Below are 26398 nucleotides of genomic sequence, written 5' to 3' on the forward strand. Positions count from 1 at the left end.
AGGTTTGCTTTAGCTAAATTATAAGGCATATTAAAATAAAAATCATTCATAAATGTTTAATAAGGTAATCTATGCATTAAATCTGACTGTGAGATATCTCTTAGAAAAATAAAAAGGTAAATAGACTTGAATTTTAGAAATATTTTACTGAGTATGGCTCCATTTCAGTACAGCTAAATAATTCAAATAGAATGATAACAAAGTTAAAAGTATTGCTTTGTACTCAGACCAACTTACTGAACAATACGTAACAGTTCCGAGAAAAGTACCAGGGCACTAGCAGAAACTAGGAGCACAATTGTTCCATACCCGTACCGCCTAATACGCTTAGCCACACCTTTGTAAATGTAGTTTCAGAACTAAATTATTCAAGCATAATTCCCTCTGTCATTGCCTACTTGTAGCTCTTGAGAGAATGTAATGAATATTCGCTGAAAGTGATTCAGTTCTTATTCAGGCACTTGAATTATTAACGGTTAAGATATTTGTCGTATAATATGTACGAGAATTGCGTTCATTTTACGTGCGTGTTACGAAGACCTGGGTTAAGTGGGGGCTCAATTCCTAGCTATGATTATGGGTGAACTATAAAATTCCTAACCCATTTTGACGACCTCCATAGCGCCGTGGTAAACGCTGTGGTTTTTAGTGGCAGGTCCCGGGTTCCATCCCTATCAGGAGCAATGTAGGAATTTAAATTTCTTGAATTTCCGCTCTGCTGTGCTCCGGTGAGAGGCTTAGGGGTATGAGTTTCACATAGCGCCCAGTCCACTAACAGGTTAACCCGTTACCGTCTTAGAATGCATCATCACTTACCAGCTATAGAGATTCCAGTGAACAGCTAAGTAGTAGTAAAAGGAAAAAAATAAGCGCGCCTTCATCTAAGATAACGTTGACACTTATCATTAAATAATTAGGCAATGCACAATTATTATCCCATAAAAAACAAACTTGGACTTCAAAAATTCGAAACTATTAATACATATAAACAGGATATATATACTATTATTAACAACAATAAAATATCAAAAATAACATCAATACAATTCTGTATGATTAAAGTGAAAAAGGCAATTTAATTTGGATATTGAAAATTCACCGATATCCAAACGTTAAAACAATACAATATTTCAAATAATATTCCGGGCTTAACATAACATAATATTCAAATGGAATGTATAATGTTATCACGTTAAAATTTATTTAAATATCTCCAAGCCTACAATTCAAAGTGTTATAAAAACAAACACCATTTGCCGCTTTAAAATTAGAAGAATTCATTTAAATAAAAAGGTAAATATGCAAATAGCCCTTACCCTTTTATCTTTATCGACGGGAAACCATAAGCCTCACACACAAAGATATATTACGGGGATCCAAAAAAGCTTTTGTCCTTTCTGAGGCTTTAGGATACATAATATTAGTATATGTACTCGTATATTAAAAATTTCATGTGCGTATTATATGTATACCTTTACGGACATAGTGAAGTCCTATTGCCACATACTGTCTTAAAAACTAGACTACGTACGGTTATGCTACTACGTACTTTAAGTGTCTGTTTTTGGTGTACAAATAAAGAAGCCCAACAGCTTATATCGCCTAAATTAGTTTATGTTTTTAATATATTCCTGATATAGGTACTTTTCTTTCTAGGATATTATTTTTTTGTACAAACATGTTGTACAAACTTTCTCAATAAATCAGATACCTAATGTTAATATTTTTCCAATTGTACTGAAAGTGCCAAATAGGTATTCAAAACTATGATATTTAGTACAGACATAAAAGACAACGATGCAATTCCTTGCAACGTATGAAATAAAATGATTGACGTGTGGGTAAATAATGTTCGTCCTCATAAATCTGGTGACACTTTGTGTATTTGGATTTCGTTAAGCTTTAAGTGAGGAGTTTGCTGCTGTCTGCTGAGGAGTTCTGTCTTCTATCTCCAATTGTATTCATCAAATCTACTGGAAATTTAGACAGAACTAAACTGATTACATCCTATCCATAACAATATGGTGTAAAATCGTCAACACTTTCACCCCCTCTCCCAAACGAACTATGCTGAATTTCGGGATAAAAAGCATCCTATATCCTACCCCGTAGTGTGAAATTAAACCAAGCAAGGATTCAGTTGAATTCATTCTGTAGTTTCTGAATGACGCGTGGCAAGGAAACCGACAAACAGACATACAGACAGACAGACAAAAATGAAAAAAAAGACTGTACCTATTGATTAAAGAGTAGTACCTATAATAGATATAGAACCTGTAACAAAAATTCAAAATATCTTGAATGACAAAATTCAGTCAATTCATATTTTTTATTATAATTATAGATTCGTACATGTGGTCATTTTAATCAAGTTCATTATAATTTCACACTACCCATTCGTTCTCACTCATAATCTTGTAATTCCTAGATCGCCAGGCAGATATCGCTACGCAGCGAAATAGACGCCTTTTGTACAATCTTATTTTTGCACTTTAGTCGGGCAAAATAAAGAGTTCGCCTTTCACATCTACGCCTACTTCAAATAATTACATGAAATGAAATGGCAGGGTAATCGTACTTTTTAATTACGTAAAACGAATACGTTGCTTACCTTTGATGAGAATCGCAATCAAGAAATTGAATCCCCGACATATTGCATTTGTATAATTGACGTGCATTACGCGAGTATGCTTCGGGCTTCAACTCGTATACATTTTAAAAGAGGATTTTAATATGAATTAAAATATTAATTCAACTTTATGAGTGTATTGCTTAAATAAAATCCATACTTATTTTATAAATGAGAAAATGGGTGTTGTTTGTCCTTCCTTCGAGCCCTAACTAAGCATCTAATTAACTTTATTTTTGGGATAGATTTTGTTGAAAGGAGGAAGAGTAACATGGCTACTTTTTACCCCAAGAAAACTCTGTTCACACGAGATTTGTAAAAAGGCGCAAAAAGCGCGCACAAGATCGTGGGCAAGATCTTACTTTAAACGTTCTAATTTTTATATTGTATCATTATACAACAACAAATATTTACATAGCAATATCCCTCAGTCTCATCGCTGGTCCTCTCAAACATTAATTATCTTTAAGACAAGACTGGCTTAAGGCCTTTGGATGCCTACGATTTTCTGTCATTATATCTGTATTATTTTATGTTTTGCTTGCTATGAAGTTTTTCTTTTCTTTTTTAATGAATCTAGCAAATTTGCTATGAAACTTTCGAGAGATCTGGGCACGTTATATTAGGCACCCAGACATTGATTCAAGAACTCAAACCTTAAGTTTTTTTTTTGATCGTGTAAAAATAGCGATTCATAACAATATAAAAGCGTACTCTGTATTTAGATCCGACATTATAAGCGAAATTCCGACAACAATTAGATGGAAACTTTTTGTTCGTCCTACAAAAGGGTACATTTGAACCCAAAACATTGTTCGATGATGGGCACGATCCAATTTAGAAAGGTTCCATTATCCTTAATTGCGCTACCAGATATTGGTTTAAAACGTGCGAACGGTTAGTGATAAGCGGTGTTTATTGATAAATTTTTGGGATTTTATCATCAACTCTCCTTCGATACACCGTGAAAATTATTTTTTGTTCTAGAAAAAATACCTAAGAACTCTATTCAACCACATTGTTTTTTAATTAATCACTAAGTATAAGCCAGGGCGTTCAGGGCGTTGTTTTTACCGAAAAAATGTTGGTCGGTTACAGCTCATTAGTTAATTAATTTGCGGTAGCCTTAGTATTTAATTTTTTTCGGTAAACCAGCAGATAAGCAGTTAGCTGCTTTCCTGATCCAAAAAAACGGCCCCTATATCTTTTGTAAACATTAATTACAATATTATGGAAACACTGTGAAAGAAATATTATAATACTGATTCCATATCAAAGTTTAGATTAATTTTATCACGAAGCCTTTGCGTGTTTGACCCAAGCCCCAAGCTTTAAGCATGCTTTAAAGGGCAGAACTTACTTTGTGTTCATTTCCTGGTAGTACAAACAATTAAAATATCTATGCAACAAAGTATTACTCGAGATGTACCCACTTTATTACCATAACTATTTTAAAGCGTATTTTCTTTATGTTTTTTAATAACTGATTGTTAAAATTTCTGAATCCCACGTGTCACATACAGCTAGTGACCCCGACGTACATAATAACTCGATCTTTTCGGGAACCGTAGCCGAAGGCTACCTTGACTAAAAAACCCCGGAATAATATCTGGAATCCCGTTGCACGTTTGAAATTTTCTGCATATAAAATGCCATATATTCACAGCCCTGGAGCTAGATTAAATATCTTATTTTTAAAGTCCTGCAAGTCTTCCCACGATGAGAATTTTATAACTATTTCTATTTCTATTTTGGCATTCAATACGATCCGTCAATTCGAGGAATAAATCCTTCCCATTTGTTTTGGGATGGCATGGGATTTTCCTTCGCAATAAATAGCTACTTATAGGACACCTGTTGTTTGAATCCCCAATATTTCTAATAAACTATTTATTTTCTTTTCATTAGTATAATGTTGAAAGTCATATGGAATAGTAATTCCCTATTATTCAATTCTCTATAAATTTAACAAATTATTTATAATCTTTAACTTTAAGTAGGTCAGTTTTACGAAAGTATATCATTGAAATACATCCGACACAGACTTAGTATAAATTGAAAATTCTAACTTCCCAAATTGACGTTACACCCAAACTCAAAAGCCCTTATAACGGCACAACCGTGTGGCAAACTGATGATGCATAATATACAACGTGTAACCAAATTACGAAATAATGTTGAAGGATAAATAACATAAATATATTTCCATTAAAATATTAAATTAAAAGAAGCATATTTATTTTTCCAAACAAACTAATTCAAAACATTATAAGTGTTTACTCATGACAAACCTATTGAAAATAAAACACCAACACGAGCATAGTACCTACGCTACGCGACGCGTAAAAACAAAACGAAACGAAAACTATTAGCGTTTTAGTTTCACAGATAAGTGTCCAAGACAGTAAATAATGTACATCTATAGCTTCTGGAGTCTTATTTCGGTTTTCATTTACACGTTGTATATGTATATGGTCATCAGTTTGCATACTTTTACTGATAATAAAAAATTCATTATTCTGAGTTCGTTGTTCATGATAGACAATATTGCAACAGTGAATATTTATCTCACAACATCCTTTTAATAGTTTTTCACGCTTTTTGATGGAAAAACAATTTGCATGCACGACGCACCTTTTAGCACTTTTTTCGCTATTCATATTCAATTCTACGAAGCCTCTCGAACAAATATAACACGCTGCTAGAATACTTTGGTGTATTAGGGATTTCCATTACCGTTTTTTTATACCTCGCTTCGTGCAGTGAAAAAATAAAGAGCGTATTGGATATAACGTTGGAAACCTAACCACACGTTAAACGCATTTTCAATGAATATACTTATACTAGATATTTTAAAGATTTAGGTGCTTCTATTGGCACCTTATGAAAACCAGATGGGTGATTTCTTCGACAATTTAAACACGAAAAATGTAACACAGAGTTAATTTTGATTCCAATGATAATTATGTGTACTATGTTTAGTAGCTCATGCTCGCCAATGTATCTGCGTAGTATGTCAGTTTCCGTAAGATTAAGAAGTTTTTTCGCGTTGCTTCGGCCCAGCTTTAGATAGCAAGCTACAGGCAAATGATAAATTACTTACTTTTTATAATATAAACGCCCAAAAATAGACAGGAACACTTTAGCGAAGAGTTTAGCTTTTATAATGTGTTCTGCAGAATTAAGAACATTCAAAAACCGTGTATACAATTTTTACATATATATTGATATTTAAGATATATATTGAAGCATCAAAAAGCACTCTACTTAAGTAGTGTTTCTCGAACAGGCAGTTAGTCACTTCATTGAAGTAACATCGAAGTGAGACGTTAGTGAAAGAAGTGACCTCTGCGACCATACTGGACCTCGATTGACCTGCGATTTGAAGTGTGTTCTGGCACTTCGTATTGAAGAAAACATTTAAGTCTTACAAGAACCATCAGGTGTTCTTATTCCAAATTATCGGACCCTAGCATGTAACAATAGTAATATTACTTCCTTATGTTCTATACACGTATGTCAACTTTTGGTGTTACAAACGGGTACAAAATATAAGCTGTCATTTGTTTAGGCACAGCTAAGAACAATTTATAACTGTTTTTAAAGGCACGTGTTAAAGTTGGCCCATTTTCAATATGGACAACCAGCCGTCAACCGATGTCACTTGCGTTTACTTGAAAATCGGCACCTTCACTGATTAATAAACCTAATCTTAAGTGTTCTCAACGCGTTGATACGTTTTTAACGGTATAGCGAATAAGATTCTATAATTGTTTTATCTCATTCAGACATTCAATTTGTATGCAAGGTCTACAGTTCCCTGGGTACGTTTCGACCCGCGTCATTTGCAGCCAGCTCGGTTACGGGCTAGCAAAAAGCCAAGGGCGAATTAGCTTACAAGCGTTTAGGCCACGTTTACGCATGTGGATCTGAATATGTTACACATGATTTATGGTTGTCTCGTGTTTTGTAGTGATAAATTGGGTGTTGGCTTTGCTACTGTGTTTTATGCTCGACATGTACTTCTGTTTTTGACGTATCCTGTATTTTATACAGACATTGGATGTGCCCGCAGCGTTTGACATCCTCAGCCTTCTAATGTCCCACAGATGGACCGCCTCCCTCATTAGAGATAGTGATTGCGAGGTTTGATTCTATATTGTTCCACTTTCGGTTGGTGCTCTATAACGAGAATTCATCAACCGATCGACGCTCAATCGACTTTTCGACTTTCGGATGGACACTTGCCGATAATCACCTGAGGGGTTGCTACAGCGTCACCGGGGGAGTGGGGCGAGCGCGAAAGCTAGCCATGAAAAGAGCCCCAAGGCTCGACGACATCGCTTAGTAGCGAAGGTATTTGTAATTGAAATGATAATTATTAAATGTTATTTACAAACATTGATACTAACAGCTTTAAATCTCCTAGCTCCGAGCTATCGTGATTTTGTTAGAATAACAATCAACCTAACTAATCTAACTTAACAAGCTTCACGCTTGAATCTAACTCTGATCTCGTGAAGGATTTTGTGCTTTAAACTCGAAAAATCATGATAGTATCCGAACCAGCTAACCCTACACCATATAAGCCGTCAGACATGCAGCGTTGTTTGCACAGTACAGAACTGCGAGAGCATTGGATTTTTTTAATATTGGTTGCTAAATAGGCATGTTACAATGAGAATTGTTGAAGTGGATTTACCCAGGTTGTACTGTGTCCAGAGTAGATTTTTTTTACTTGAACGCTCTATTTCCTAGTTGTGCCTCACCCGAACTGGGTGAATAAAATCTGCAAGGTAAGGGTAGACGAAGAGAAAGTGATCTACTTCTCTCTAATTATTAAAAAAAAAACTATAAGGAGGTCTATCAACTGCGTGGAATTTTTAATATATAGGACTGATTAATCGATCCAATAATTTAAAACAAACGAATTTTGGGATAAAACTTTGTCGTGATCTCAGTTCTCACAATGTATTTATCGAATAGAAGCAGACTTAACTTTGCAGATTTCCATGATATACTATGAAAATTAATCTTAATTTGGTATACTCCGCGGAAAGGATTTAACTATAATTAATCATTGTAGTCACCATCAGCTGAAGATGCTCCGGTGTTGGAGCGAAACGATCGTAGTTCGTATGTACTCTACAGTGCCGAAGATCTGTTTGATGTGGATTATAACGATAGAAGAAATTTTAAATTACAACATACAGATTCTTCTACTTTTCGCGGAGTATAGCAAATTTAGCTCAATTTGCATAGTTATGTATCTATCTACTGTCTGGTTTTCACAACTGAAAAATAAAGCTTTTTCAAAACTTGTTTAAAATTAAATTGGTAACGAATATTATCAGGTGTCATTGATAATAATCAGCTTTGGAGCCTAGGAGTATGTTAACTCCTAGGTATACAGGTAAGGTATAGGCGAAGTTCGGACTTCCAGCATCTACTTACAGTTATATCCAGTACACTTAGTTAGGCGTAAAATTGCTTATCGACTGATTTGTGCTCTCACAACTAGGTCGCACCATATTAGTATATTATGTATCACGATGCTTGCTACGCTTTTCAATAGTTCTTGACGGCTAGTCATTCTCACTTCAAACTTACATTCGAGAGCTATCGCCTTCGGGTGGAAACGGAATTAGATTTGACTTTTCTCTCGCTTGAGTTATTATATTGCTGCAACTGCAGTATCTATCCGTCATTCTTTTCATTTCTATTCTATTCGAAGTGTTATAAAGCAATCAATATAGGTCAGAACTTGAAAAATTTAATAAACACTATTTTATTTATAAAAACCAAATAAAACGCATTGAGCTAAAAAAACAAAAGAAACCAATAAGAACGGTACAAAGACGAGCGGACAAATAGGCAACGAAAATAAACCTTAAAAATATGCAAGAAAGTTTTCCGGAAGTAAAAACCAATGAATCGCATTCATTTCATCCATACGGGAACACTTTGATACTACAGATAGAGCGGTTAAACTTATAACAATGCCCTCTATTGCATCGGGTTTCAAAAGCGCTAAGAACGGTATATTCCAATGTTCCACTTTTATAGGTCGGTTGCTGGAAATTTCGTTGCGTAGCAGTTTACAGTGTACACGTAGAGTGTAGGCATAATGCTGGGAAAACCGCTCACGCAAGGGCAGTGTAATGTAGACTTAGCGTTGTGCTAATATAGACCACCAGGAGGTCTCCCTCGACTGAATTTTTCATGCTAAATGTAAAATAAGCCTAATGATTAGTAATGAACAAATGCAAATTAAGGTTAAAAGATTACGCTTGCTGTTTTTTTTTCTTTTTTTTTACGACAATACACACATCGCCATCTAGCCCCAAAGTAAGCGTAGCTTGTGTTATGGGTACTAAGATAGCTGATGCATATTTTTATGAATATAATACTTATAATATACAGATAATTACACATAAATACTTATAATATACAGATAAACACCCAAACACTGAAAACATTCATGTTCATCACACAAGCATTTCCCAGTTGTGGGAATCGAACCCACGGCCTTGGACTCAGAAAGCAGGGTCGCTGCCAACTGCGCCAATCGGTTGCTTTAATAATTGAAGGTACAATGGGCGATAAGGGTGACTGATGGATAATGGCATCACAAGATTGTGGAATGACGACCACGAAGAGTAGCACTAGTTTTGGTTAGCCACCACTAGGTGGGCAGATGATATCAAGCGAGTCGCAGGGAGTTGGACACAAGTCCAATAAGACCTGGGAGTGTAGGACCTTAGTTTAGCAGTATACGTTCGTCAGTTAAAATGATGATCACGATAGTATCGTTTGTAAATAACCGCAGACCTATCATAATAGAAAGGTGTTGGTAAAATCTCAGCAGACATTAGTTCGAAAATTAAAGAACATAATGTTAAAGGGCGTCCGCCATGACGGAGCGTAATGTTCCGGAAAATCCGACGCTAAGCAGTAATTAAACTCCCAAATCTTGAACAAAATAGCGTCATTATTCCTTTTCATGCAAGGGTGCGGCTTTCCTTATGATCTCTCACATCACCCACTTCCTTTTCGGCATAAATTCAAAACGATTAACGAATAACTTTTAGAAATTTCGGCATAAATTCAAAACGACCAACGAATTGCTTTTAGAAATTTTTATTTTTCCTATCTATTTCAAAAATGGGATTAACACTACGTCATTACAGCAATTCATTCGTTAGAGTACAAGAACTATAACCAAGTCTTACGTTTTAATTATTTTTCCCCTTTCTGTAAGATCTGCTGTATAGAACTCTCTTGTAAAAAAAAAATTCCGTTATATTTACTTACTTTACTGTGGGTGGGATATCTTACTTTTAATATAATACAAGTACTGAAATACATACTATTATACGCGTATTTGAAATTTAAATGTATATTTCTGCTTTAAACTCGTAAACTGGTAATATACTTAGCTTTCTTTTTGCACATGTAACTATCTGCATAATACATACATCACAAGGTCTTAGCTCAACTCTCAAGGCATAAAAATAGTATTACCATAAATAGCAAATTATTGTAAGTGTAATAAAAAAAGTGTATATCGATACACGACGGCAACGGTAAACTCTCTACAGATTATACCGACCAGAACTATCTACCGATTCTTAAAACACGTCAATGAAATCACGATGTACAAATTAATTTCGCAAAAAAATATTGAGCGCATGATACAGCTTCGTAATGGAAATTAATTTTGGTACAATTGTGTTTTAATTTTTTACCACGGATTTTTTGGACTTCGACCCATGGGGAATTTTGAATTACAAACTTTATAATTGTGATCCCTGAAGAGTACAATTTGGTGAATATTTAAATAGCGTTTCGCAATTTTAATGAGAAACTCTGTTAAATGTATGATAAAATGTTAGGTAGCATCATTAAACTTTTTTAATTTCACTTTTCTTTCCCTCTTAACAGCCAAAATTTATTTAAGCATGAGATTTACTAAGACTTTTTGTTTAGAACGTACAAATTTAATATACTGAAGGGCTTTCGTCGATTTTGCCCTCCTTGTCTAGATATGTGAATTACGAATATTATGTTCTAAAATTTCGCTCATAATACCTCATATATTTAAGCTAATGCTAAAATATAAATGCCTTCATATGTTGCGAACATACAATATTACTCAATAATAATAAAATATGTTTCATCTGGCGAATCTTTATTAGCAATTTGGCGATCAACTTTTCCGTCTTTTAATAACCATTAATCATGAGAGAAAAGTTATTATTTTACTAAGATTGAATTAGTGACAACGATTATTGGGCGCGGTAACAGCCCAGTGGGTAGGACTTCGACTTCACTTTCGGAGGGCCGAGAGAGCCGAGACCCTCTAACTTTTATAAGTTATGTGCGTTTTAAGCAATTAAATCTGTTTAAGTAAGTTATATTCACTTGTTTCATCGGTGAAGGAAAACATCTTAAAAAAACCTTCATGCCTGAGAGTTCCGCATAATGTTTCCAAAGGTGTGTGGAGTCCACCAATCCGCACTGGACTACGGCTTTAACCCCTTTTTGTTATACGAGGAGACCCGTGCCCTGTAGTGGGCAGTGATAGGTTGATACGATGATGATGATGATTACGAAAATAAAGAAAAATAATACCTAGTTACTCTATCCTACTGACAAACCGTTATGGATAGCATTGATATACGTCTTTACTTTTTTCCGAACGAATAGCCTTTTCTTGTTTAATTTAAAATGATTTTTCATTATTTTTTCTTTACATTTCGCTCCCCGGAGGCGAACTTTACAAATTGTATACTCAATTAAAAAATTTCATTCCACTTCGCTTTTAACAGAGAGAATAACTTTCATACCTTTAAATTTTTATTATTAAATATATTTTTATCATTGTTCGCAACAGAACAAAAAGTAAGCTAATATGAATTGCTTCCAAAGTTTGCTGGAACTGCGCAAGTTTTAATAATATCTGTATGCTGCCGACAAACCAGGGAAAAATATTAAGAGTTATAGTTGTCATCCATTTGTCCCCTGAATTGATGAGAGTTGAGGATCCCTCATTTTGTTCAGCAAAAGAAATCTTCCCTTTACATATATTTTTCCTTTGTGTATTCCTAGGTGTAATAATATTTATTCCCGATATTCAACGTTCCGGTACTATGCGGAATAGAATCTGATGAGAACGAGAAACGCTTTATTGCACGCAACGAACTCGAAAAGACCACGCAATATAAAATAATACAGCCAACACAATAGGATAGAAATTCTGGACAGAAAAACGCGACCATATAGCTGTAAGCAATCTCTTACATCTAAAACTAATAAATACGACTTTAAATAAGTAAGATATGTAAATACATATACCTATCATCATACGCTGCCTATAAACGTCCCAAAGGCACTTTGTACATACCTTGTTTCTCATAATAGAGACGGTTATAGAGCATTGACCCATCACGTTGCTCATGCGGGTTTGTGGGTTTTAACGACAATTTCCACGAGTAACGGATAATAGCCGAGACTGATAGCGTAACATGCTCTCCGAGGCACGGGTGTGAATACCGCCAATTTACTAACTCCGGACTAGAACTGTTAATACACAATACTTTACTTTTTTCCCAACCCTGACCTCATGATGCGAAGTTGAACATGCTAACCAAAGAGGCAGTAACATACATTATAGATAATATAATACATATAAATAAATACTCGAAATTACATGTAAACATATATATCTCTCTCTTCCGGATCTCTCTCAGGCAGATTATTCCAAAGCATGATAACCATAAAGTGAAGGTAAATTAATTTCGCTCATAATACCTCATATATTTAAGCTAATGCTGAAATATAAATGCCTCCATATGTTGCGAATATACAATATTACTCATATTCTCTCCAATAATAATAAAATATTTTTCATCTGGCGAATCTTTATTAGCAATTATTTAATTATTGACAGCGAAATAAAGGATTCAAAATGAAAACATTTGTGACTGGAAAAACGAATGAATTTGTTTGATCTGTATTTACTATATCAATAATCGAACAATGACGATTTTCTTCGCCAGTGAAGTTGTAAGCAACTATAGTTCAAACATCTTACATCCATAATAGATTTTCAACTTCACTTGTGTTGACCTTTTACCCTCCCTCCACTCACACCTCCACTAGAAGCCGAGTGCTTTTCTCATGATCGAAGAAAATTCCGCCACAATCGACTCCATTCGAGTAAATTCTCACACTGCTCTGTAGTTAAACTCGAAATGGCGATAGCGTATTGTTAAATACAATTACACATTCCATAAAGAAAGTTAATTGTTTGTACAATGGTTTTTTACGTATAGGTTACACCTTTGCAGCTTGAATTTTATTATACCTATAAGTATGGTTTACCTTATTCCCCTTTATATTTTCTGACTAAAAAAAGTTTTCTTACGGTTAAAAGACTGTTAAATGTTGAAGTGATTTGAACATCAAACATTAGTTATTTGAATTTATCTATATCTTTCGTACTTAAACTACTTAGTTTACGAGTAGACGTAGTTTTGTGTCTGTCCACCACATGGGGGATCACCAACACTGCGTTTACCTGTGCTTGGTCGTCACTCCAGCACCCCAGCTCGAAACCCCAACGTGTATCGGTTCATCCAGCTACGTCATTAACTCTGATTCTTCTACGGATCTCCTCATTTTCGATCTATTCGCGTAGAGATACTCCAAGCTTAGCTCTCTCCATCTCCCGCTGTGTGACTTTGAGTTAGTTGCGACCACATTTTGTAGCAAATTATTGTGCTGTGCTTTAAAAAAAAGGACATTATTTGGTAAGTTTAGAGGGTAAATTGCCTACACCTCCTCTCTTTTAGGAGAGAGAGAGATTTAAAGATTTGCACCACGATCCGGACGTGCTCTCTGAGGCACAGGGATGGGCAACGACAGTTTCCCAACTTTCGCCTGGTATTAAAAAAGTATAGCCGGATACCTTACCATTTAAACCAATCCCGGGGTTCAAACTAAAATAGTCTTGCATGATAATCACTAGACCAACGACGCTTTTAACGGACCTGACTGATTATGACCGTTATATACGTACGTTACGTTTATAGAATAGTCACACCTTAAGCAGACATTTATTATGATTTATTTTGGTCTAATTATGATCACCTCCCATTCATTTGACATTGTTTTACTACTTCTAGCATATAAGTTACTTAGTTGGTAAAAATAAAAGAAATTAGCGTATAAATTTATGGCTAAGCGGTGCTAGCCTAGTGGTTAAAGCTTCGTCTTTCCTTGCAGGGACCAAAATTCGATCATCACCGCTAACTTTTCGGATTTATATGCGTTTTAATTTAGAGTATTTTAATAACAAATGCTTTTACGGTGAAGGAAAGCACCGTGAGGAAACCTAATATCTGAGGATTCTTCATAATGCTTTCAAGAGCGTGTGAATTCTGAAGTCAGCGTGAAGGAAAACGGCGTAAAGCCTTCTTAAAAAAAGGTGGTATGTGCTTACAAAAAAACCTCGCTTACTTTCTTATTCTGAAAAGAGTCCAGTGCTATGTAATAGCACTCTTTCTTAAAAAAAAAAAAAGTAGTATGTGCTTATAAAAAAATAATCATACTTGGTATCGGAAAAAAAGCCAAAGAAGATTTGCATTACAAAATAAGCTACATAAAGGGAAGCAAAAAGTTAATTGCGTGTACGATATATCAACGTTGCTGTGCACGCAGCAATGGGCACTGGGTAGGTAAATAATCACGCATCATAGAGCAGGCACACGGAGGTGTTCGGTGATCCAGAACGCGATAGGTAATCAAGCCAATATGGGAACATACGAGTAGCAACGTACAACGTGCGAGTAGAGTTCACCGCGATTATTAGTACTACCGTCGTAAAAAGCTCTACTCTAGTACAGATTTTATTGACAGATCTCGTCCGGAGAAGTATGAAATGCTGTGTGCCAGTGTGAAGGTTGCCGGTGTAATAACAGACTCATGAACACCTTGGTCTTAAGTAGATGGACACTTGGCGGAACATTGCAGGACGAATTCATTGCATACCCTGCTGAGTGTTGGGCCGACAATTATGAGTATAAAAAAAATTAAAGTTCACCACGACTTCTTTGACCTTTAACCCAGTATTTTGACCGCCATTTTGAACGTGTCTTGTATTTATTTAGACACTCGCTGTGCCGTAGAGTTTTTCATCCTCAGCCTGTCTCACAGCCGCTAGCCGGGCTTTCACTGTCATCAGAGGAATTACAAGGTTTGCCGTGGGTCAAACCTCTGTGTGTTGCTCCAATATGAGCTGGCGATCTATAAATATTATTATTATATATTCATCATTATCAACCCATTACTGGCTCATTATAGCCAGTAATGGGTTCTCACAGGAGGTCACGGGCCTCCTGTCAGAATAAGAAAGGTTTAGGCCGTAGTCTCGTTAATGCTGGCCAAGTGCGGTTTGGGAGACATGACACGTATTTAAGAACAATACGGAGCACTCTGCAGGCATGCAGGTTTCCTAAGGTTTTCCTTCGCTTTTAAATCAAGTGATATTTCATTGCTTAAAACATACATTTAACTCCGGAAAGTAAAAGGGCGTGCCGGGGACTTTTGTCCCCCCGAGAGCTAAACGCTGTTAAAGCTTTGTGTCGGAAATACTGTAGTCAAGCGCAACTTTGTAAAATATTAAAAAATTGGCATCCAAAAACTAACTACTAAAAATTGGTTTTGTTGAAATGTAGCAGTCATTAAGCTTCTTTTACAGGTTAGAGCATCTCTCTCTTTGTGAATATGTGGCAACTCATTAAATTAGACAATCCACTAATGATCATTATCCGGGAGTTTTAGCTTTGGCTATTATGCCAGTCTAAAAATATATTAAAACGAATCGTTCATATTGCGTCGTTGGTGCTGAGTATGAAATAGTAGTGACGTATTTACGTAAACTCAACTTTTTGGATATACGCAATACATACATATATTAGAATGTTTAACGTCTTATTTTGGACAGTGCGTATGATGAGATGACTTAATGATCGGAAACTTGGTCGCTTACTTTGGGCCTCATAAGAAGGGTCAAACAGCGGCGGATGGAGAGAGCTATGATGGGAATAGTTCAACGTGATCAAATAACGAATGAGGAGATCCGTTGTAGAACTAAATTTACCGACATAGCTCAGCGAGTCGCAAAGTGGAATTATGGGTACCAAGATGATAGAATGGCGACCCCGCACAGGTCAGCGCAGCGTTTGTCTGCCCTCAAAGAGGTGGGCAGATCAGAGGTCAGACGAGTCGCTGGGTGCCGCTGGAAAAAATCGGCCCGGGACCGTATATTTTGGAGCGAGAGAGAGAGAGTGTCCAGCAGTGGACACGTAATATTTTGGACATGTGAAAAAGTATGAATCTTCAACTTATCCTACAACGTAAAGTGGCAAGCAGAAGAAGGTCTGGCTCAACAATGGTTCCGCCATTGTCGCAGGTTGATGAGCCAGAGACAAAGAGCACCAAATATTTATTTAGAGTAAAGTTGAGAAAGCCCTAAAGATTTGCAACCTTCGTAAGGAGACAACACCCGTCATTCCTTGAGTTTCTGTACCATATATTAAGCTTATAAACCTACAAGACACATTTAAATATTACGTAACGCCTCCTGAAACCAGAAAAGTCTGTGCAGTATGGAGAAACAAAAAAATAAAAAAATGAAAAGTGGAACTATTGGCGCTTGTCTAGTGGTTAAGATCAATGGGTACCAATGATTGTTTTATTTCTGGGATTATTATGTTCTATACTTTTCTGATGAAACATATCAAATACCAACTTTATTCATCTGAAACTATCGTAAAAAGCCTACACACAAAGATACAAAGCACTTATTCAGAAACACCACTTTGTTCTAATTTGAGAAAGGACAACAGCTGAATGTGCTAGTTGTCCGCAGTTCCAATATTGACAAAGTTTGCCGACAATACGGTTCGGCCTACATTTAACATTAGTCGTACCTACATTATGTCAAGTTTTTCAATATTTCCATTAATATTTTCTGATTACTATTATATTCTAATAGAACATATCCTAAAGTGGCCAAAAAATCAACACAATTTTATTTCTATACCTATCAGCGCGATGCGGTCCTTATGCAATTTGTGATGATTATAATTCACTTATATTAACTAATATATAATTTCTTACTTGTATTGTGTATATATATATATATTTTAAATAATATGTTATAGAGGTACTTGAAAATCTTTACTTTCTAACTGCATATTTTAGAAGCTAGCTTCAGAAGAATTGCGATGTTTATGAAAATTAGCGAAATTCTTGTGAAGTTAGCTTTTTAATAAGACAATACAATTGTATTTTTTTGCGTGTTAATACCCACTCAAATTCCAAATAAGAGCTCGAAAGAAAAAAGAGTTGGAAGAGCATATAAAATTCCTAAATAGTAATAAGTAACATAGATTTTCCGCAACTATGTACGCGTTTAATTTGTTTAAGTATTTACTTCTACAGTGCATTTCTATCCTATTTTCTGCTCAATTTTTATTAAAATCTGTTCACTGGTCTTCAATCTCAACTGGTGGTAAATGACGATGTAGTGTAATATGGTCGCGGGCTAACCTGTTGGAGAATGGCAGTAATGGGAAACCCATATCCCTTAATCGGTTTCTATGCAGCATTAAACCGGAACGATAAATGGCTAGGCACGCCTTTTTCGGTAAGGTGGTAACTAAAAGTTCAGAAATTATTTTTCACACATAAAAATCGCAGCCTGACGAACCACTTAAACTATTTATATTTTATTCGCTTCTATTTTCTCGAAACAAAAAATTTGCAAACAAAATTCTTTACCCACTTCGGAACGTAGATTCTTTAGACACTGGAGGACTTATTGGACAAATAACTGGAAACCTAGCAAGCTTTTTGCATTAATTAAGAAGATACAATCTTGTTCGTTTTGTTGAGTTGGAGAGCTCTTTAAAGCAATCCTAATTTGCTCTATACTTTGACATACGAGTAGTATCAGAAAACTGCATGATCTGTTTACTGAATAGTACTGTGTTATTGTTAATCTATCTATAGGTACTTACTTATAATAAAACTTTACCGGGTTGAATTCTGTACGTTAGAGGGCAATCTATAATTGATACTTAAGCCGGAACTGTAATTTTATCATTTATGTCTGTCTGTCTTTGGATATCTATCTGTCTGTAAGTCTGTCTGCCTATCTGGCTGTCTGTAACAGTACGCTGCGTCCCGTAATTAACGCGGGTGAAACTGAAGGGCGCAGCTAATAAAAAATGTAATGGGCTGAATAATTATCATCATTTGACGGCCGATTGGCGCAGTTTGCAGCGACCCTGCTTTCTGAGCCCAAGGCCGTGGGTTCGATTCCCACTACTGGAAAATGTTTGTGTAATGAGCATGAATGTTTTTCAGTGTCTGCGTGTTTATATGTATTCTCTAAGTATTTATGTATTACATATGTATTCATAAAAATATTCATCAGGCAGATTAGTACCCATAAAACAAGCTACGCTTACTTTGGGGCTAGATGGCGATGTGTGTATTGTCGTAGTATATTTATTTATTTATTTATTATCATCATCAGTATATAAACGTCCCATTGCCTCCTCTCTCATAGAATGAAATAGGTCAAAGTATAGTTATAAGCCCACCACGCGACTCGAAATCAAGTTTGTGGGCATTAATGATTGTTATGTAGGTGATAACAACCGGGATCGACGGCTTTACTTACTCTGGTGTCCTCACGATGTTTTGCTTCGCCGTTAAAGCAAGTGATATATGATTGCTTAAATTAAAAACGCACGTGCCGGGAATCCAACTTGGTTCGTCTGAAAGGGAAGCCAAAGCCTGTTTCTATTTGCTTACCAACTTTGCTGCTTAACGGAAGAAATAAGCATGCTGAAAGTGTTTCCCTAGACGAGATCTGTCACAAAAAGCTCTGAATTTACTAAACCTACTATAGGTAGAAAATATCATACAGAAGTTTGTAAACAACAACTATCAAAAACAACTCCAAAGTACTTTGTAATATAAAAGGATGAGGCCTAATGCAACGGTGTGAGTGGCTTTTACAAAGCTTCTATTGTGTTCAAGCATGACCGATTATCCGAGGTATGAGTAAATGTTAAAGGGGAAAGGTCTTCATAAAAGTGGGTACGGACTACGGACCCACTTTGCGGCAAAACTCTTAGTAACCCGTTGGTCACAACAATAAACGTTAAGTTATAGGTTATAACCTCGAACCGTTATCTTCGTGATACGATCTTATAGATATTAGATTGCGATAATAATTCCGGAGTTAACATTGCTTTTACTTTGTTGTTGTTATGTTAACGATGTAGTTGTAAGCTGTGGATTAAAAAAAAAAAATCCGTTTCAAGAAAAATTTTTGTTGTTTTTTTTTATATCAACAAAATTCTGCTAGTAAGAGATTATTATAGATTTTATTAAATGTTCTTGTAATGTTAACATAAACGCCTATCAACACTAGTTGTTTTATAATTTTCAACCCGAAAATGTTCTATCCAATTGCTGTATGAACTTTTAGGTACATGCTATTTCTTGGTAAAAATAGGCATATTAATATTTAGGAATCATTCCCGACTCAATAACAATCGAATACTGAGTTCTAGAGTCCTAACTGTAACACGATTTTGTCTTAATCACGATACGGAGTGGAGAGACAGTAATAAAACTCTACAAATTGCCTCAAAAATTGCCTTATGTGGAGAGAATCGGGTGGAAACGGTCCGAATCGAATGAGATCATTGCCGAAATTGTTTCTTTGGATTCCCTTAGGTAATGTTTAATTCATGTCCAGCACCCTCCGACGTCCGTTACTGGCATAAAAGAACTTAAATTGACCGTGAAGACATTTGTCGCTACCTACCTACCGACTTTATTGAAACTTCGATATTAATTATACGCCAAAATGAATATTTAACATTCGGCCTGATAAGAATTGCTAAATTTGTTCCGAAAACTTTGCCGCCCAGAAATATATTTCTGTATTTCTGAATTTCATGTTTTTTATTTCATTTGAAATATTGTTACAGTATATTCAGTGAACAATTGGCTTTTTTGTAGGTAAATTATTTATTATTTCTTTTGCTAGAAGTTATCATAGTAGTTCGTCTTCAGAAAGACTGCTTATCGCATTCTGATGGAATGTGTCCGTAGTGGGGTTCAGATTAAAATGTTTGCCGATGTAAACGTAAGTTTGCCAATCCCCTATTCTTGAGGCCGTGAAATATTTATATAATAGATTTAAGATGAATGTAGAATAAGCTGTGACTCAGCTCTTCAAAAGAGATAAATAAAATCAACTCTCTATTATATTATTCTTAGCCTTATACTAAGCTAAACCTAGTGAAACTTTACGGATTTCTAAGCTGTAGTGTAAAACTTTATTTTCTTGACCTATGAACGAAATGAGGAAACAAACAATACGTTAAGTTTTGGTAATATGGTAGTTTGTTTAGTGTAAAACACCAAATTTTTTATGTTTATACACGCGTAGTAAAAAATCTAACAGTTTGTAAGATAAAAGTGTCTGTTTTCCCTTCAAAACAAAATTGAATAAGTAATTTAATAACGGTTTGTACCACCTACTTCTATGTACAGATTTTTAATTTCGTCGTTTCAGAAGGCTTAAGAAAAATAAGTTATGACAAATGAAAGTCAGACATGCACTTTCGGGGATTATTCATAGGCGTGGTTACCTGGAAGTTGTTGATGCAGTGACCTGTCACTTAAACGACTATGGCGTTTAACACAGGAAGGTCTTCAAAAAAAACTTTTGACATAACCCTTCTAGCTTTAGATTTGAATTAACCAATGTTGTCATCACCATCTCACAATAATAAAAATATATGTAAGAACTTATTATATACACACCTAGAATAGTGTAATGAATGGTTTACCGCTATGCAGAGCGGAACCTTAAATATAATAGGTACCTTCGTTATAAAATACGATGTTTATTTAAGAATAGCCAAAGGATAACGAACCTGCAACGTAGCTATAAAACCGTTGGTATCGACTGAGGTTTCCGTAGCCTTAGCTTTTTCGAACACCGTTTATCCGTAGCTAACAACCACATAACAACGACAGAGAAATAGCGAAAAATATTGCGGTCGAACCTTTATGTTTCTCAGATCTGTTTTGCAGAGTCATAAACTACGTGATCTATACACGCCGGAACCTACGCCCGATGTTTAACGTGCTCTCCGAGGCATTTGGGTGGAATCAATCAATCAATCAATTCCGTATCTCCGGGCAGGTGCACGATCTTCTATATAATAAAAAGAAAGGATATGATAGTGTCGCGAAAAAACTCTGTAATGGCTGGACCGATTTGAATATTTTTTTTCGTTATTTGGTTTCAATAACGTGTTTTTACACATAAAAGGAGGTTGGACGATTTTTATTTTTTTAACTACCCGGCATCGAAATTTTTCAAACAAACAATATAGATTAGATTTGAAGTTTTTAAGTTTTTTAGGTTTAGGTTCTTAAAGTTAATCTCACAAGCGAAAAACATTTGCATTGTCCAATATTCATTTGCTTCTCGGGATAATAACTAAATATCTTGTCAACAGAAAACACCTTCACTGTCGTGGTGGAAAAAGATGGACGCGGCCTGGGAATGTCAGTTTGCGGAGGAGGCGGGCTCGTGAGAATACGAAGGTTATACCCTCCTCAACCAGCTTGGCGGACGGGCAGACTTGCACCTAAAGACTTGCTTCTGTCTGCCAATGGAGTGCCTTTAGCTGGACTTAGCACTTATGTAAGTTGGATCTAAATTATGTTATCGACATTATTATGTCTTCTGATATATCCAAAGGTGGCAGCACTGACGCATTTATGAAAATGGTTGAATGCATAAGGACATGCCATTTGGTAATTGTTGATAGAATGAGACATGACATCTTCGGCGCTCATTATTTGAGATTCAGCTTTAGATGAATCTACATGTGTTTAGTAAGTTAGACGTATCTATCGTACAGTTGTATGTCACATGAGTAAATATAATTCATCAGCATTCGCACACAAAATCTACTTCATATTCCAAAAAATATTAATCCTAACCTTACTTTTTTTTTTGGCGTGGTGGAAAAGCTTTATAGCTAACTACGACCCTGGGACAGCACGGAGGTTAACCTAACCTTACCTACTTTGAGTTAATTATCTAATCTTCTAGCACAGTATATATATTCAGCAGACTATCGAAGCCGTTTAGATTAAGGAATAGAAAATCAATGCAAAGCAAGGAAGGATCTACATTTCTATCATTTATACTGTCGAGACGAACGATATCAGCAATTCCCAAAGTATCAAAGGCGTTGAATTATTATAGTTCTTTTTACTGTGCCACTAAATTACAATTAAATAACTCACACCGTAAGAGGTTTTGCATTATTTATCAAAAAAAAATCTTTGGTCCGCTTAATACTAGGTGAAACTTTATCTTTAGCCATGTCATTTCCGCCAATGTGATATTGTAATGAATTGCGGCCTGGACTAGACTAGTTCTATTAAGCTACATTTAGCTGAATTGTACTCGTTAGCCTATCCTTTGTGCCGCTCTAAATGTTAATTTACTGTCCGAGTCGATTCAGTTTTGTAATTATTCCGACACTGTAAGCAATTTAAGTTTGTACATGTGCAGGCATCAGTTCCTTGGCTTGAACACTGCTCTGTCTGCTAAATTTCGATAATAACGTATTCAGATCAAATCAAACGTCATATTATGCTACAAAACATTTTGATTTGTCATAATATGTTTCTCTTTTTTTTTATTAAACGACAAGTGAGTTCTTGACTTTGCAGTTTGAGGTGGTAGCGGGCTAACCTGTTAGGGATATGGCAGTTTCATTCAAGAAACCTACCGGAACGCTAAATACTGGTGGTGACTAGCCACGCCCAAAGCCTGCCACCTGACCAAACCAGAGAAAAATCTGAATTTATAATTCCTTAATTGCCCTTATACTCAATAGACACAGTAATAACCTAATTAAAATTAAAATGAATTATACGTGTGCTGTAATATTCGACTTTGAAACCGAACTTCCAAACTAAATTGTACCTACGTAGCAAAGCAAAGAAGAGTTTAGTGTCACTTCGCACGTATCGCGGCAATGATGTTTAAACACCGGGAAACTTTGTCTCACAATGTTTGCGAAATCTTGGAAACTGCGAACACATGTCGCAAATAACGTGAGCTAAACTTCCAAACTCATTTGGAGGCTCCGTGAGTTTTGTTTGTCACACATCACATGACAATTTAAGAAACATGTGATTTCTTCATATGAACAGATACCCATTTAAATACCTGCAGAGTAAACATTCTATTCCTTTTTAAGCATATACCTCGCACGCAGAGGTTTGAGATTTGTCACGGTTTGTTTATATTCATAATTTATACTAGAATCAGTTTTCTCAGTGTCAAGCCAGCAGCGCTGAGCTGGTATCAGTCAGAGCTGCTAACTCTAATTTAAAGAGTAAACTAAAATATTTTTTCTCTTTTTCGTTAAGCGGCTTTTTTTTTAAATTTTGAATTCACATTCGAATATAAATGTCCACGTATGGCTATAATTATTATACATATAATAATTTTTAATTTTTTACTTCCTAAAATTTGTAGGCTACACCCTCACTCATTTTTCTACAACGTCTAAAGTTAGGAAAAAGAATGCAAAAAAATTAACCATTAAGTACGCCTTTTGTAAACCGTTTTTTTTGGCAATAAAGTAAATAAAAAAATAAATAATTTATATTATTTATATTTTTATTGTATTAATACAGAAGAACAATTCTGTCTTACCTTTAAGTCTTCCACAGCTTCCGCGGCATCCCAGTTTGTCCTCCCTAACATCTTTGGACTTCTGTCCATGCGCGCTCATGCCCTGCCCATACCATTAAAAACAGTTTAATAGTTTTAACGTTAGCAAATCTATTAATTTACGTGGAAAGGTTGGCAATAGCTTTATATTTACACGATGCAAAGTAACGGCCATCCAGTGCATGCGAAAATCAATGTTGTATGAAATATTACTGTGCTAACAGAATTCAATTATATTTCATATTTCCGGGCACCGGCTGCCTGCTATAGCAGCAGAAATGTGGTGTTTGTATTACACTCGGGGCCATTATGAATAATATAAAAATATACTAGGTACTCATTGCTTGTTTCAAATGCGCTGGAGACCTGCCGGAACAAAATAGCTAAGTCTATTTGAAAAATATTATAGTACAGCACTGTAGTGAACCGTAACCATGCCATACAAATTCCAATTTAGGATACAGGTTTTTGTATTTATGGATTTCACTTTTTTGTTATTTGGTATATAGGTACCTAATTACATTCGTTAAAATCAAAAACCCACCCTAATACAAGAATCCCTCAAAATAAATTTGCTTGTTGTTTGTTACACAGTCACCTTTGTTATAGAAGAGTGAGCCCTGCTGATATATTTAGGTATTAAATAAAGAAATTAATTGTATTTACTAAGAAAAAATGTGTATTACTTGTGAAGGGGACGTTAGTTCTGCACTTACGACTTAGGTATAAAACGAGTAAAAGAAAACTACTCCATACTATGCAAGCGTAATTTCCGTGGCATGCAAAACCTTACAAAAGATCTATACAGAACTGGACCTACATCGAGATAGATGATGATGATGATAAAGATAAATATCAATAATAAAAATCTTCAACGCTTACAAACTTAATTTCCAAATGTTCAATTTGTCCAGTACCTTCAGAGAATAAAGCAGTTGATTTTATAAAAGAAATGAACAATTCTGTCAATACATTTAAAAAGTCAATAAAGCTCTGAAGTTTGTTTGTTAAACTTGAGTGGAGCCGCGAGTACGACGGCAAATAATATTATTGGTGAGGAAATGAAATTTTTGAGGCAATTTCGAGACTATGCAAACTCTATCTAAAATGTTTCTTTTAAAATTAGTTTTCCGGTTGATAAAACAAAATATACTTTCCGGTATGCTATTTTGGGTGGTTCTACTCCACCAGGGTAGGTATAAAGCAGAACAATTCTTCTTATAAACGATATGCTTCGCTGAAATGCCTAATTTTTCGGATCTGCAATACTGTTATTGCTGCCACGTTTTTCGGCACGAGGAATTCTTTTTTCTATTTCCTCGATTCTAATCTCTGGTCCAAAGCTCGATCCCCGAAATGACTTGTACGTTATGGCCTTTGTATCTGGTATAGCATTGATTACAAAATATATTGTTTACTTATATCGTAGATCACTGCACTGACCTATATGTAGTCATCCAATAGAATTTTTTTTCTGATAAAAAGGCGAAAAAAGGAAGGACGGATGGAGTAAAAAAAGGAAGGAACCCATTTTTATTGTATCATTATCATCAATAGCCTATAACTACCCAGTGCCGTACTGTGCATAATCACCACCCTGGGTAAACTGGATGCTAGAAGCAGTAAAGAGGACGCAGCTACCCACTCTCAGTAATATGCCCTTAGTCGCCTCGTACGACACCCGCGGGGAGTGAGACAGGGGATGTGACAGTTGTATTCTAGTCTGCCGTTACCACACTACGTATACTGTAAATTACTGCTTAATCTATTCCATTGATTGCGAGAAATTTGCTATTATGTGCCGTGGAGTTTCATCCTTCATTGAAGACTAATAAAAGGGAAAAGCTTTTCAGATGCATCTATGAAATCGGTCAGAAATCCACCACCAATCTCATTGTTTCATCATGTTAATCATCATCATCATCATCATCATCATTATCATTATTCTGAGACAATAAGTGTACTACTGCTAGGCAAAGGCCTGATTTTTACGCGCTTTTTATTAGCTTCATCTTTCGGACTTCATTTTGACCCTCTGGTCTGATTACGACGAAGATTATTCCAGTTTGATAAATAAGATTAACCAGATAGTTAACCATGAGACCAATGAGACAGGAAACTTATTATTGATCATAAACCAAAAAGCATTTTTTTGTTTATAGGAGTATAAAAAGTAACGAAAACATCTGCCACAGCGAATATGAAAACATCGTTTTTAAATACGATTTTTATGCCGGTGCATTTTATCCGTAATTTGGTTTTCATAAGTTGAAAGCACAAAAAACCTCGCTTTCAACGTAAATGACAGCGTGGGCCATTCAATAACTGAAAAATCAATGTGCTCTAAAAATGTTACAAGGTTGACAAAATTCAATTATTTTTAATATACGAGTATATTGGAGATAACTATCTTTTTTGTTATATTTAACATATTGTAGATATAGTTTATTGCCCAAAAAATCACAGGCTTCTTTTGATTCCGGAAAAATCCACAGTTCAGGGATCAGTCTGGAGTCGAAAACACGATCCTTATAATATCTCTTCATCCAAAACTTGCTTACCGGATTTTAGGGCCTTCTAGGGATTATGTATCAGAAAAGTATGAATGTTACGAATACCAACCTCGAAAGGGATTAATTAGGGGTTGGAAGGTTGTATCTGTCTTTTTAAAAATAACCACATATAAATCAGATTTAACTTAAATAACTGAATAAGCCCTTTTTGAAAGTTTTAACGCATGATATGAGATCGAACTTTTATCGATAAGCTCGGTAAAGGAGTACAAATAAAATCCCTACTGAAATAAACATTTCTTCTGTTAATAAAAAAAATCAGTGATGTGTAAACCTTATAATGAGTATATATAGTAGTTCGACGCTATGAGCTATGTAAAATGCCAG

The 26398-nt window shown here is 35.4% G+C and overlaps 1 protein-coding gene across 2 annotated transcripts in view; it reads left to right on the top strand.

Moving 5' to 3' along the window:
* Positions 1-26398, top strand: part of LOC120627486 — a 168560-nt gene that overhangs the window by 101779 nt on the left and 40383 nt on the right. For both annotated transcript variants that reach the window (XM_039895489.1, XM_039895490.1), the window contains exon 4: positions 21256-21443. In XM_039895489.1, coding sequence (XP_039751423.1) covers positions 21256-21443 — 188 coding nt within the window. The remainder of the gene's footprint in view (positions 1-21255; positions 21444-26398) is intronic.

The sequence above is a fragment of the Pararge aegeria genome, chromosome 11 (assembly GCF_905163445.1).
Source record: "Pararge aegeria chromosome 11, ilParAegt1.1, whole genome shotgun sequence".
Lineage (NCBI taxonomy): Eukaryota > Metazoa > Arthropoda > Insecta > Lepidoptera > Nymphalidae > Pararge > Pararge aegeria.